General features: G+C 35.5%; 1 protein-coding gene across 3 annotated transcripts in view; it reads left to right on the top strand.

Moving 5' to 3' along the window:
- The window catches only part of LOC111441617 (transportin-3), a 44,911-nt gene that overhangs the window by 16,023 nt on the left and 14,363 nt on the right, over positions 1-14,525 (top strand). For 2 of the 3 annotated variants that reach the window (XM_023078669.1, XM_023078668.1), the window contains exons 11-15: positions 5,971-6,094; positions 8,690-8,824; positions 9,707-9,787; positions 13,033-13,146; positions 13,292-13,371. In XM_023078669.1, the coding sequence (XP_022934437.1) occupies positions 5,971-6,094; positions 8,690-8,824; positions 9,707-9,787; positions 13,033-13,146; positions 13,292-13,371 (534 nt within the window). The remainder of the gene's footprint in view (positions 1-5,970; positions 6,095-8,689; positions 8,825-9,706; positions 9,788-13,032; positions 13,147-13,291; positions 13,372-14,525) is intronic. The other variant, XM_023078670.1, reaches the window with a different exon arrangement.

Consider the following 14,525-nt stretch of genomic DNA (forward strand, 5'->3'; position numbering starts at 1 on the left):
TTTTTTTTTTTTTTTTTTTTTTAATAAGAGAAGAGGCTGTCTTGTTAATGTTGATAGAAAATACTCTTGAAGGATCTGAAATCCACTTCCTTGAATCCTGGAAAGACAATCTTATTAACATAAAACCCTTCCGATTATGGATCGTAGGCTCTTAGGCTCTTAGGCTCTTCTCATTTTATTCCTCGATAATTATAGTGTTGTTGAACTCTTTGATTATCCTTTTGATGATGACTACGTATTCAAACATTAAAACATAAGAAGCACAAATATGAACGGTGACAGTAGTACGGATATGATAACACACCAATTTCTAAAAATGCTGGACACATACATTAAGGACAGTTTTTTTTTTTAAGTTTTTTATATTTATAATATGTGTGTATAGATTGTTGCGGTAATACTTCTAAAGAAATTAACCATACAACATTAGTAATAAACGACGATGGTATGAAATTTGCTGTCCAACAAAAATTGCTATATGAATTATAAAGTACTAGAAAGAAATAATGGTTGGGATATGAAGCCTGCTGTCTATTTATAGCTTATTCGGTTGTTATAGTAAAACTATATAGGGAAAATATAGTAAACGACTATTTATAATAAAAAACTAGTACAGAAATATATGATTGATATTTATATATAGTAGGTGGTTATATTTGTTAAAGCTATATATAGTAAATTGAACCCATATATATACCTCTTAGGCATTGCTTTCAAGATGTACTTTTTGCATTCTCTGTATTCTCTCTGTATATACCTGAAGTCATCAATACAAGACCTTTAGCGAATATTCTTGTCCTAACAATGGGTATCAGAGCTAGGCGAAATTCACCACGATCTGTGAAGATGGAAGTTCAAAGATTGCAATTAAGAAGTCCAATGGATTCGATTTCGGTTTCTGGAAGATGCATATTGAAGATTATTTATACCAGAAAGATCTTCACGAACCTCGGTTGGGGGTGAACCCGGATTCCATGACCACAGAGCAGCGGAAGCTCAATGATCGACATGCCTTAGGGTTGATCCAGTTGATGTTGTCTAGAAACGTGGCGTTCAACATTATCAAGGAGAAGACAACGTCATATCTGCTAAAGGCACTGTCGAATATGTACGAAAAACCATCGGCTATGAACAAGGTGTACTTGATGTGGAGATTGTTCAATCTACCAATGTCTGAAGTTGGATCTATTGCGGATCATATAAATGAATTCAATATGATTGTAAGTCAACTGCGCTTGGTGGACAATAATTTCGAAGATGAAATTAAAACATTGATTTTGATGTCATCTTTACTTGAGTCGTGGGATACTGTTGTTGCTGCAATCAGCAATTTCCGAGGATCTGAGAAATTGAAGTTCAATGAAATCTGAGATGTAGTTCTCAGCGAATGTATTCGCAAACGAAAAACTGGAGATTCATCTGGTAGTGCTCTCAGTATTGACCAAAGGGGAAGTAAATCGAGGGGCCCAAACAAAGGTCGATCAAAACCAAAGAACCGTGAAAATTTTTCAAACAGACCAAACGTAACGTGTTGGAGTTATGGAGAAAAAGGTCATTTTCAAACTGATTGTACAAGATAAAAAAGGAAGCAGAATCACAAATCAGAGGATGACGATGATTTATAAATTCAGTAGAAGACATTGGAAATGCTCTAATCCTCAGCATGAATAGTTCGATTGAATCCTGGATTTTGGATTCAGATGCATCTTTACATTCGTCTCTGAACAAAGAGCTGTTTCGGAATTTCAAATTTGAAAAATTTTGAGAAGACATCTTGCTGACAACAAAGCTTTGGAGATTGAAGGAAAGGAAGATGTTTGCATAAAAATTCTTGCAGGAAATCAGTGGACATTAAAGGATGTCAGATACATTCCTGGTCTTAAGAAGAACCCGATCTCTTTTGATCGGTTGGATAACAAAGATTATGCAACAAAGTTTGGGAAGAGTTTGTGGAAGATTGTGAAGGGTGCTATGGTGGTAGCACGTGACACAAAATCGGGAACCTTATACACCATTGCAAGGTGTATGAACATAATTGCTATTGTTGAGAGTGCTTCAAATTCAAGTCTATGGCATGATAGACTTGGACATATGAGCGTCAAAGGAATGAAGATGTTGGCTGCCAAAGGTGTTTTGGAAGGTTTGAAATTTGTTAATACTAGTCCTTGTGAGTGCTGTGATATGGGCAAACAGAAACGAGTTAGCGTCACAAAGGCTGCTATAGAATTGAAGAAAGTGCGGTTGGAAATGGTCCATACAGACGTTTGGGGACCATCTCTAGTTCCATCACTTGGCGGATCAAAGTTCTACGTCACTTTCATTGAGATTTCAGCAGGAAGATGTGGATTTATTTCTTGAAACACAAGTCAGATGTGCTTGTCACCTTCAAGAAGTGGAAAGCTGAAGTTGAAATTTAGACTAGCTTGAAGATCAAATGTCTAAGGTTGGACAATGATGGAGAGTACGACAAGTCAGAATTCAAAGCATTTTGTGCCACTAAGGGAATTAAATTAATGACAACAGTTTCCGGTAAAGCTACAAAATGATGTTGCTGAAAGGTTAAACAAAACATTGAATGAGCGGGCAAAGAGTATGAGGATTCATTCTGGATTGCCAGAGACATTCTAGGCTGATACTGTAAATACAACAGTCTACTTCATTAACAGAGGGTCGTCAGTACCCTTGGAGTTCAAGTTGCCAGAAGAAGTATAGACAGGAAAAGAACTCAAGTACTCTCATTTGAGAGCTTTTGGCTGTACTGCATATGTTCGTGTTGATCCAAAGAAGATTGACAAAGTTGACGCTGAGCCTGTGAAGTACTACCTCATAGGCTATGATTCTAACATGTTCAGGTACAAATTTTGGGATGTCAAGAATAAGAGAATCCTGAGACATTGTGACGTGACTTTTGATGAAAATGTCTTGTACAAGGACAAAAAAAAAGAAAAAAAGAAAAAAAAAAAGAAAGGTTTCGGGACAACGAAGCAAGTGGGAGTTGGGTTGAGTTGCGGAAAATTCACTTAGTGATGTGTAGTAGGTATTCGAGGAACTCTTGAGACTGTTGCTGAGGAACCATAGATGGAGTAAGTGACACCTGAGCAGGTGTTGAAAAGATCATCCAAAGCTATAAGAGTACCAGATAGTTATGTACCTTTATTGCATTATCTGTTGTTGATTGATGAAGGGGAACCAGAGCCCTTCGATGAGCCCCTACAGTTGGAGGATACAACCAATTGGGAGCAAGTCATGGATGATAAGATGTCTAGGCTTTAGAAATGCATTGCTCTTTCATCTACTGAGGCTGAGTACCTGGCAATAGCTGAAGCTAGAAAGAAGATGATATGAATGACAATCTATCTAGAAGAATTGGTCAAGAAGTAGCACGAGAATATTCTTCACAAATAGTCAGAGTGTCATACAGTTGGTGAGGTACCCGGTCTATCATTCAAAGACAAAACACAGAAGGCGATACCATTTCACTTGTAGGTTAGTGGAAGATGATGATATGTTTGGAGAAGATAGAGGGTGTAAGGAATCTAGCAAACATGTTGACAAAATGTGTTGATGTTGGAACATTGAGGTTGTGCAAAGCCTCAATTGGTATGGTGCAGTGAAAATGTTGATAGTCATTTGATAATGAAATTCTTAGTTGACTGGATCAGTCTTCAAGTGGGAGAATTGTTGGGATATGGAGCCTGCTACCTATTTATAGTTTATTCAATTGTTATAGGTAGTAAAACTATATATGGAAAATTTATAGTAAAAAGATGGTAGAGAAATATATGGTAGATATTTATATATAGTAGATGGTTATATCTGTTAAAGATGTATAGTAAACTGAAACCATATATATACCTCTTAGGCAGTGCTTTCAAGATGCTTTCTGCATTCTTTGTATTCTCTCGGTATATACTTGAAGTCATCAATACAAGACCTTTAGCCAATATTTTTCCTCGCATTTTCTTTCTCCTATTCTTTGTGTTCCTCTAGATCGAGTGTGTGCGTTGTTGTGCGATCTTAACAACATATTCCATATGAAAAAAAAGAAAAAGAAAACAAAAAGATCTAAATGTCTAAAACTCTCATCTTAAACTTCTATGATGTGTCTATGTTGATCACCTTCGTCAATCCTAATGGCATCATCAATAAAATCCTCCGCCTCAAAATCTGGTTCATCCAATGAAAAGTTAGCTATGCAAGCATCCCAACATCCTCAAAATAATCAAAAGAATCTCCCGCAATATTCCTGTGTAAATATTATTGAGTTCTTGACAATAGATGCAAATTACTACGGATAAATACTATATCATCTGCACGTTGTGGAATCATCTTGTTTCATCTAACAGAGTTAATAAATGAGTACGTGCTCCAGTTTCTCAGAGCATGAAGACGAGGAAAGTTGGCCTAGTAGCTTGAAAGTAATTGATTGAAGGAATTGCGTGGCCCACAAATCTTTAGCATCTGCATTTTTCCTAGCAGTGATGAAATCAACATCATTAAAATATTTTCCCTTCTTCGAAAAACTAGCGAACTACCACACTTTTGCTCGATCTTTTGGGTTGAAAAGTATCTCTTGAGACATTCCACTCTTTCACGAGTTACTTCGATATCTTTATGTGGAGGAACTCGATTAGGACCATCTTTAAGCCATTGATCACTATAGTACCTAAATATAAGTTTACAAAATGTTGAACTCTTAGAGATTATAATATAAATGGAATAAGAACAGAATACTACTAAGAGATCAAAATTATAATATTGTTGCCTTTACCCTTTCAATCATAGGATCGTACTTGTCATAAACCAAATGAAGAGTAGGTGCATCTGTTTCGCAAACCCAAATCATGTCATATATAGGTGTAATGAAGGAAAGGATATTATCAATTTTGTCCCACCAAACATCACCCACCACCCGTTCTTTCACATATCTCACTTTTCCTACATCGTTCTCTCTATAACATGTTCATTTGTCACTAATAATCATAGCTTGCAAACCACCTTTAATGAGTTTAAACCTCTTAAAGAATAATAATGACCGATGCAAAACGTGTTTCTGCCACATATAGCAATTTCAAAGATACAAACTCATTAGAAATAGCAAGCCTCATTGAATGATTCACGATAAAAGTTCTTCACCACCACCACATCACCAGCAATATCATAAATCCAACTACATTCCTCATACACTAGCATATTGTTTACAACATTTTGTATTCTGTAAGGCAAGATGAAGAGTAGGCACTAATCACTTCCTTAAGAAAAGTTTAATAAAATACTTGTCTTTGACCTCACTTGAGCAATCCACTGCTTTTGGAAACATTGGCTGACCATTTATGATTGACATAAAGTTTATCGAAAGTCTCCTTTGTGAATCACTGCATCCATCACGCACAATACTTAAGCCCCTTTCACTGCATGTCTCTTTAACTGGCTGCAATAATCTTTTAATATTTGTCTTTTCTTTCTGAAGAAGAGTTGTCCACAACAATTTTTTTCAAGGAGTCACATTTCCTAACAATAAATTGTTTGCAGCACAAGTAAATGCACCTATAAAATGTGGATTTCTTGCTAAGTGAAGAGACAATCCTGAAGAACAAAACATACATGCAATAAGTGCATGTAATTGGTCCCTTGATGCCATATTAAACGATCTTTCTATTGCACTTGGAGCACCATTCATAAAAATTGAAGTGTTTGTGCTTCCTATATTAAAACATTAGAAGTATGGTTTTCTTCTGCTTTGTAGATTCTTGGTCACTATGAAGTAGGGCAATTGGTTTTTCTCTTTGTTCGAAGATAATTTCCCTTTTCTCCCGTCACTTAAACACAAGTTTATGGCAACGCATATAGGAAGCCAATTATTTCCATCTCTTTACTATGTTTATTCCTGTATTTTGCATACCTTTTTAGTGTCTCTTTTATTGGTGCTGTGAAAATTACAAGAATGTGAATTCTTAAATCTCTTCTCAGGTCTTCTCTTGCAAGCTACATTCTTGGCTGTGATGAGAATAATTCGGCAAATAGGAAAAATGTGGAAGATGTATTTTTGTCTATATTTTCAGCACTGCTTGATGGGCTTCTATTACGGATTCAGGTTTCTTTTCCTATTCTGCTTGTCCTGAATACACTATACAAAGTTGGTTTTAGTTGCTTGCTTTTCTCAGCGTGTGTTACTTGATTTTCTTATATCTTTTGCATAGACAGATGAAAACAATGCCTTTGCATGATCGAGCAGAATTTGTTGTGCTTATTGAATATAAATATTGCTGATTAGTTCTGCTGCGTTAGAATGTAGGATTTTGCACTTTCCTTTGACGCTATTATGATGAACATGATGATGTTAATCTCATATTCTATTCTTTTAGGTCCAAATTTAATTGATTATAAAATGTTTGAATAAAATAGAAAGATGCTGAAATTACTTTAATTCTATGATCTACTTCTCCCCAATGATTTTTACTCAAATTATGCTTGGAATGTCTTCTTTGGCTTCTTTTCTTTTTAAAGCTCTTTAGAAATCAAGGAGTCCTAGGAAAGGTAACTTTTCTCATCTGAATTTTATACGGATGCATCAATTCATCATAATTTCTTCAGAAGAAGCTTCCTCTCATGGCGTTATCTCCATCAATGTGTCATTCATGTCTTGGTGATTCAGATGATCAAATTCATATATTTTTCTGGTGTTTTATCTCCTGGACTGATTTGATTTCATTTTCCAAAAAATTCATAAATGACTTTCGCACCATGGCTGCCCTAACTGAATGCTTAAAAAAGGGAAGTTTTGTTGGGGTAATGAACAAGAAACTTGTTTCAATTCTTTTAAAGATAAACTTAGTTCTACCAATGTACCTAGCCTTCCAAATTTTGAGTTTCCTTTTGAAGTAGTAGTTGACACTTCCGGTATAGGTATAGATGTGGTTCTTTCCCAAAATAATCACTCTATTGAGTATCAGGAAAAGAAAAAAAGAGTTTTCGTTTTGCAATTCTGAAAATAGCTTGAGTTTTGCTTGATCTCTTTCGCATAGCTTCTTGATATTTGCTTGTGAGTATCCGACCCATCTTGAGAATTTCCTACCACCTTCAACTGAAAAGACATTTCATACTCTGATTGCATCTTTTTCTCAGAAGTTAAAGGAAATCACTTACCACTTCCCAGAGGACCATCCATCCTTTTGTATCAATGCTTGCACGAACTTCCACAATCCTTCTCTTCCCAAGGAATGCCAAACAGAACATTCAAAATCATCATTAAGTTTCTTCTGAAAGAATGAATGAACGTGATTCTGCAGTAAATCAACCATAGCACATTAGAACCAACGTAGGAGAGGAGTTGAAAGAAAACCATGCTGATTACTTCTCATTTCTTCCACAAAAGTCATATCATTTTGACACCCAATAGTGAAGAAGATATTTTGAATGCAACAACTTTTTATATTCATGGTGGCAACTAATTTTGAAACGAGCGGAAGAGGACCACCAAAGTTTAAGGTGAACAGAGAGTAGCAGAAGACAGCATGGTGAAATTGTCGAAGGCAATGGTGCTAGTCTGAGGCTAGGCGAAGGAAGGGCTATGGTTTGGAGAAGAGAGGAAAAAGCGGAAGAAAAGATTTCTTCTCAAGGGTTTAAGGGGGGTCTGGTCGGGATGGTTAATGTCGAACAAAATCAGTAAGGAATGACTATCGAAAGTCGGCAAAGGACTGAGAAACATAGGAATTGGGTGGCACAAAATGTCGTTTCGAGTAACAAGGGTGTTGAAAATCTTAAGAACTTATGGGTTCCCAATTTTTAAAAACATTCTGCCAAGCTGACGGATTCTTATTGAACCCTCCATTCGGTAGCAATCCGACTAAAGATTTTGATTCCAGTGGGTAGTGTTATCATCATGGTTGCAACGGTGTGCTTCAACTGACTGAAGCAAGCATCTTGAGCTTAGAGTGAGACCTACTTGAAGAAATTTAGCTTGGTTCTCATTGTTTTATTTTGGATAAAGGGCTTTGGTTACAGTGACAACGTGCAGATTCGACAACCCAAACCAACAACCTCCATAGAACTTGAATAGATTGGGTTATTTGCTCCCACACAACCCTGTAGGGAAGTTTTGGGAGTGTAGTCTTACAAAAGGGTCAAAGACATTGTAATGGACCAATATCTCTCTTTGGTTTGGTTCATTCTGTAAGCTCCTAGGAATTTAGTATTTCAGTTTGATGCAAGTGTGTAACCAACTTCGGAAGACTGCCTTACCTTACAACCTTAGTTACCTTCGTTCTTATCTCATGATAGGGTATCCTTTTAGGGAGAAAACTACACTTTGGATAAAAAGTTCTTTCCTGTAAACCCCTGAAAGCACTATAGCTTTTTCTCACATTTGGTTCCTCTTTTGTGCTTTCTTTTGTGGGTTTCAATGGTGTAAACTTTGGCATTATTTGGTAGGTCCCAAAAGTTTTAGCATGTAAATCAGAAATGGATTTATTTAATGTAACATCTTTCTATTCGAATTTGCAACTAAAATCATGTTTGTTTTTGTGCTTTTAAAACTAGATATTTAGACAGCTTGTGTAACTTTTGTTCTTTGCAATGGCTAAAATTTTGGTTTTCTATGAACTTAGTATCTCTTCAACCGATATCCTTCTACATTTTATAATTCTTGTATGATATTAAGGCAACTTATCATCTTCTTTGTGATTGATAGGTGGTTGAATCTGCTTTCAACGAGGAAAGAGGAATGATAGACCTACCTGATGGTCTTATCCATTTTAGAATGAATACCGTTGAGCTTCTAGTGGATATTTGTCAAATTTTAAGGTCTTCCAGATTTATGGAAAAGGTATGCTAGTTTGTGGATGTGCTTTGTTAATGTTTAAACAAGTGAGAAGTAACTGTGGTTTGGGCACTCATCATTCTTCTCTGAGATACCGAAATCTTCTCCCCTTTTGTATACTTTGTTTACCAAGAACTATTTGTTTCTTATACAATTAAATAAAGAAATAAAAATGAGGGAGGTGTAGATGAAACCGATGAGTTTTGTTATTATCTTTTGATAAATCACCACTAAACCTACAAATTTAAGTAGATGATAGTAAATTTAATCTTATATAAATACTTTTAACACTTTTCTCACTTGTGGAGTTGAAATTTTGTAGAAGGCCTAACAAGTTGACATCAATAATAATTGTGGAGGAAATAACATTACAAAGTCCGAACATAGTACCTCCATCTCTAGTTCCATATTAAATCACCTTCGAAACTAATAGTTTAAACTTATGGATTTCGGTAAATTTAATCTTATATCAATATTGTTTCATCTCTTGTATTCAACAATTGGAACCCTTTTCTGTAATTTCAAGTTTTCTTCCTTTTCACAAGCCCTTTTTATGTTAAATTTCTTTTCTGCACTGTACGTTTCTACTCTGTTATTTGTCTTAATGAAAGTTTTGTATCTCATCCAAATTTGTGTATTTGGTATTTGTAGAGAGTAAGATAGGATTATTGCTTTGTTAGAAACGCTACTCAAAATTCTTCTATGTCAAGGATTTAAGAGTATCAGATGAGTGATACAAGAGAGAATATTTGCGTACTGCAGCCCCTCGTGGACTTCAAAATCTTTGCATTCCTGCTGCCTCTCAGTTTTTCCCCTATATTCTTTTGCATTTTGTTCTAATAACCATCTGTAATCTTAATTTTCCTTTCTACAATTTTTTTTTTGTAGCTCTTCTTCAGCGGTTGGACTAATGGTAATGTACCAATCCCTTGGAAGGAAGTGGAGAGCAAGTTATTTGCTCTTAATGTGGTGAGGCAACATACTTGCTGTTTCATTTGTTCCTTGGATTATTAGATGTGACCAACTGGGGAGCATTCATGTAGCTCCCAGGTATTTGGTACCTTTTAGTATCTTAATGGAAAGTGCTCGTTCCTATAAAAAAAATCTTAGATATGACATATGAATTTACCTTTCTGTTGATTCTTTGAAATTCAGAAGGGTACTAAAAGCACAATTATTGCTGTCGATTTCAATCATTAGAAAAATGTTCTTTAATAATTTTTTTTACCTACATATTGGAATCTCAAAACTTGCTTCACAATCCTTAAGATCTTCTCTTTGATGTTGTTTAATATGTTTCTCTTGAACAAATTTGCTCGACGAAGTGATGAGTGTCATTGAGGATACGAAGTCTTTGGGACAAGTAATATTTGTAGAACACATGAAAGTTGGTCTCCACCATCTGTTTTCAAGGTAAGCTACCTCATTTGAATAGAACATCCTCCCCAAAATCAGCATTGTTTTCTTCCTTCAACGTTGCAACTGCTCTTCTTTGTGAACATTCATTAGAAAGATGTCGTTGTTTGAGTTAGGAGCACCTTTATTAGTGAGAGATGAAGAGGCTAAGTTCTCCATAATTAAGGAATTGGCATGATGTAAGGTGGCTTCACATGTAAATTGTCTAGTTTTCTGTATTGGGCCAATTCTCTAATTCTGTTTTTTAGTTAGAGATCGATAGCCGTTGAGATTAGCTGCTTTAGTTATGTGGTTGCAACGGATAGCACTGTTAGTGCTAGTATAAATACTTACCTCTTTTTACTTTTGGGGGGAGAACCGTTATAATAAAATCTTTATCACATTTATCTTACACCACAGCACCTTTTCTTGGGGTATAAAGCAATGGACAGCCCTATTAGTGCTAGTGTAAATCCATCGGGTAAATGCTACAGTTGCCTACTTCCTAAGCACCATATAGCAGTGCAATATCCATGAAGACTTGATAATTCCTTCAGCAAGTACTTCCTTTCTATGCCATTGTATGGACCATTTACATTTGTTCATCTTCCCTAATAATAGGGCAACTGCCCAATCTTCCAAACACTTCTACCTCCTCCATTCAAGATCAGTAGAACTGAAAATAGGTGTGACCATACTTTCCTTCTTTAGCATGGTTTTCTAAGATCAACCCACCTACTTCTATTCAAATCCAAAAGAAGAAAAGAAAAGAAACCATCTTCCAGATGTGTATGAAGTAAAGCTTATAGTAGTGGAAGGAAGGTCATTCGTTTGCCTGTTGATTGTTCTAAGAGGGGTGATCTTACCTTTTGGGATATGTTGAAGGTTCTTGTCTCCAAATTTAAGAACTTTTCAGTAATGTTCCGTCCAAGTAAAGTGCTGCTCCTAAGATGTTGCCCTGTCCAAGTGTTCCAAGTTCTCTTTGGATTCGAAAAGATAAAAAAGTGATTGATTTGAATTGGAGTTTACTCATGGTGCTCTCCAGGTGAAATGCGCATGATGATTGGAAAGAAATTAAGGAAGCATTGACCATCACTTTGAGGCAACTTTCGTGCTCAATCCTTTTATGGTTGATAAGGCTTTATTACAAATGGATGATGGTAGGATTCTTGGACGACTTGGCTGTAATTGGAAATGGATGCACATTGGGCGTTTTCATTTGAAATTTGAAGCTTGGACAGTCGAAAAGCATAGCAAACCTGAATTTTGGGTAGGTTATGTTGGTTGGATTCAAATTATGAATTTACCTTTGCATTATCAAAAATTACAGACCTTCAAAGCAATTGGTGAGAATTTTGGGGATATGATTAGGGTTGCTTCTAAAGCCCTAGGTATGTTGGATTGTAGTTCTTCCTTTATTGAGATAAGGAAGAATTCTTGTAGTTTTATTCCTGCTTTCATCGAAATTCATGACAAGTTTTTATGTAAAAAATTTCTTAGATTTGGAGATATAATTTCTATTGATCCTTCTTCTCTTGTGCAATCTTTTGGAGGAATTTTGAACTCTAGTGATTTTTAAACCCCTTGGATTTGTTTTGTATTAATATGGTAATTGATGACAAGAAGTCACCTTGGAGCTTGTGGTCTTGATGACGAAAAGTCAGGATTGTAATAACAAGCTTTCTCTTCATTTTTTCTTAGTCCCGCAAATTTGATTCTCTTATTGCAGCTTGTGGTTTTGAGTTGTATGAAATTCTACCTTTGTTGATGGCATTCGTAGTCGGGCTTAATGTTATTTATTGCAGTTTTCTATCATTGGTTTGTCGTAAAGTTGTTTCTTTCTCAAGGTGTTTGGATTATTGCTTTAGCGCCCGGTGAAGAGTTTTTTTTTGGTTGTCTTGCGACATCAGGCTCTTTATTTGCCTCCGGGTTGTTTTCAATGTTGGAGTTTGGCTTCCTGATATTCTTGGTCTTTTGTTCCTTGTTGCTGCCGCTTTTTATTTTTGGTTTTTTCTTGCGGATTTGTTTGGCTGCTTCTAGCGCTGTGTCTGGTTTTCTTTAGCTTTGTTTAGTTTATTTTTGGGACCTTCGTTTTGCTCACTATTTCTCTTTGCTTTCTTTCTTTCTCTCCCTTGTGGAGTTTGTATCCTTGAGGTATAGTCTCTTTTCATTTTATCAATGAAAAGTTTCGTTTCTTATTCAATAAGAAAATAAAAAATAAAAAATAAAAAGTCTAACTAACCGGCAGGTCATTAACTATTCCTAACTGCCTAATCATTCAGCTAACTGTACTGCAAAAAAGCTGCCTTTCAAAACACACATCTCTTGTTGAAGGCATTAACAGCAATCCCGTACATCAAGGTTGTAAAGTCCTGGTCAATCACAATCGTTATTATGTTGTAATGAACATCTGTGATTCTTTTTATTTCACCTACAGTAATTTTTTTTTTTTTCCTTCCTTTTTTGGGCTATTGAGTTTTGATGGATTCAGTGTTCCTGTACCACCTTTCTTTCTAATATTTCTGTTTCTTTTATGATTAGGTAATAAACTAAGCATAGCCATTTTCTTCAACATGGTATATTACTTTGAAAACTCTATGATTTTTGTCAGTGACCTTTATGCCCATAAATATATATTTTTTTCCTCGAAATATGATGACACTTAATGTTTTTGACTTTAACCTAGGTCCATTGATGGTTAGCCCTATGATACTCATACCTTTAGTAATATACGGAATGGACTATGTTTGTAGGAAATAGAAATAACCTTATGAATCTTTTTTCTTGGGTGTGATTAAATAAATATTTATACATTCCAGGTTGCTGAGGTAGTCCTACAAGAGGGTCAGAGCTTTGATTTCTCTGTTATCACGCAACTGGTGACCATGCTGTCTGCTAGACCGTCAAATGAGATTAAAGGAATAATGTGCCTTGTATGTTGGTCAACCTTACCCTTCCCAAGCATGAATAGCTTAGTTTATCTAGACCTAAATGGGAAGCTTATGTCCTCATTAAACCATAAGGTCAACATTTCTATTATTTATCTAACCCTCGTAATGTTTAAAAATGCCATTCCAGGTTTATAGATCCCTGGCAGAAGTTGTTGGGTCTTACTTTAGGTCAATATCTGCTTTTCACACTGATGCCAGACCCTTGTTGTAAGAACTCTCCCCTACTTCCTTTATTTTATGTTTCTCAATTTGCAGGGTTCAATTCTTGTTGATTGTTCATTTTGTAATTGCATGCACACAATATACTACTTCATTCAAAGTTTCTAATCGCTTGCTCAAGAGTTAAGGGTCAAGTAGTTCTTGTTAAATTACCAATCAATTCAAAAACTTAACTTGATGGGTTATGGTAAATTTAACTAATTATACAATGGTTTAACATTCTCCCTCACTTGTTGGCTTGAAAATTTGTAGAAGACCCAACAAGTGGAAAAATATTAATTGAGGAGAAAATGACATTATAGGGGTTCGAACACAAGATAACCTACTGTCTGATACCCTGTTAAATTACCAATCAACCTAAAATGGGTTGTGGTGAATTTAATCTTATCAATAATTTAATTGTTCTTTCTAGTATTCTCTTTACTATCTTTTAAGAATGCCATAACACTAAAAGCAGTATCCATTTGATTCTTTGTGAGGTTTTTTCCTCTTCCCGTCCTAACAGGAGGGCATTATATTGTTCATAGAAAAGCATGAAAGTTTGGCTCTCCTTCCGAATTGGTGGTTGAAATTTCTATGAGAACCAAACTCTCTATTTCTCTGTCACAAGATCATAAGAAATCTGGTCAAGATTTCTTGGGATTTTTCCCCGTCTACTTTTTCTAGTTGCTTTTTAAGCTATCCCTTTTCCTTCATTAATGCGAGTGCAGTTGACCTTCAATTAACCGATTGTTGCTCAAACATGTTGTAGACAAGGTCAGTAGTGCACGAAGTGTATAAGTTCGGCTACTTTTGTATTGGACATTGCTATTGGATTGAAGCCCATTTTTTGTTTGGCTAGCTTTTATCTTGTTTGGGCTCCTTTTGTTGTCTTTTTGTACGTCCTTATATATTCCTTCATTTTTCTCTGTGAAAGCCCTATTTCTCATAAAAAATAAAAGGCCAAGTTTCTTCAAAGAATAGAAAATACATCCTGACGACTCTTTTTAGCTTCAGTACTGGGGACAACCATCCAATAAGTGATATAGTTTTTATTCTTTTACCCTTGATTAGTTGGCTATTAGCTCTGCTGTAATGTGTTTTTTTTTTTTTTTTTTTTTTTTTTTTTTTTTTTTTTTTTTTTTTTTTTTTTTTTTTTTTTT

The sequence above is a fragment of the Cucurbita moschata genome, unplaced genomic scaffold (assembly GCF_002738365.1).
Source record: "Cucurbita moschata cultivar Rifu unplaced genomic scaffold, Cmos_1.0 Cmo_Scf00004, whole genome shotgun sequence".
NCBI lineage: Eukaryota > Viridiplantae > Streptophyta > Magnoliopsida > Cucurbitales > Cucurbitaceae > Cucurbita > Cucurbita moschata.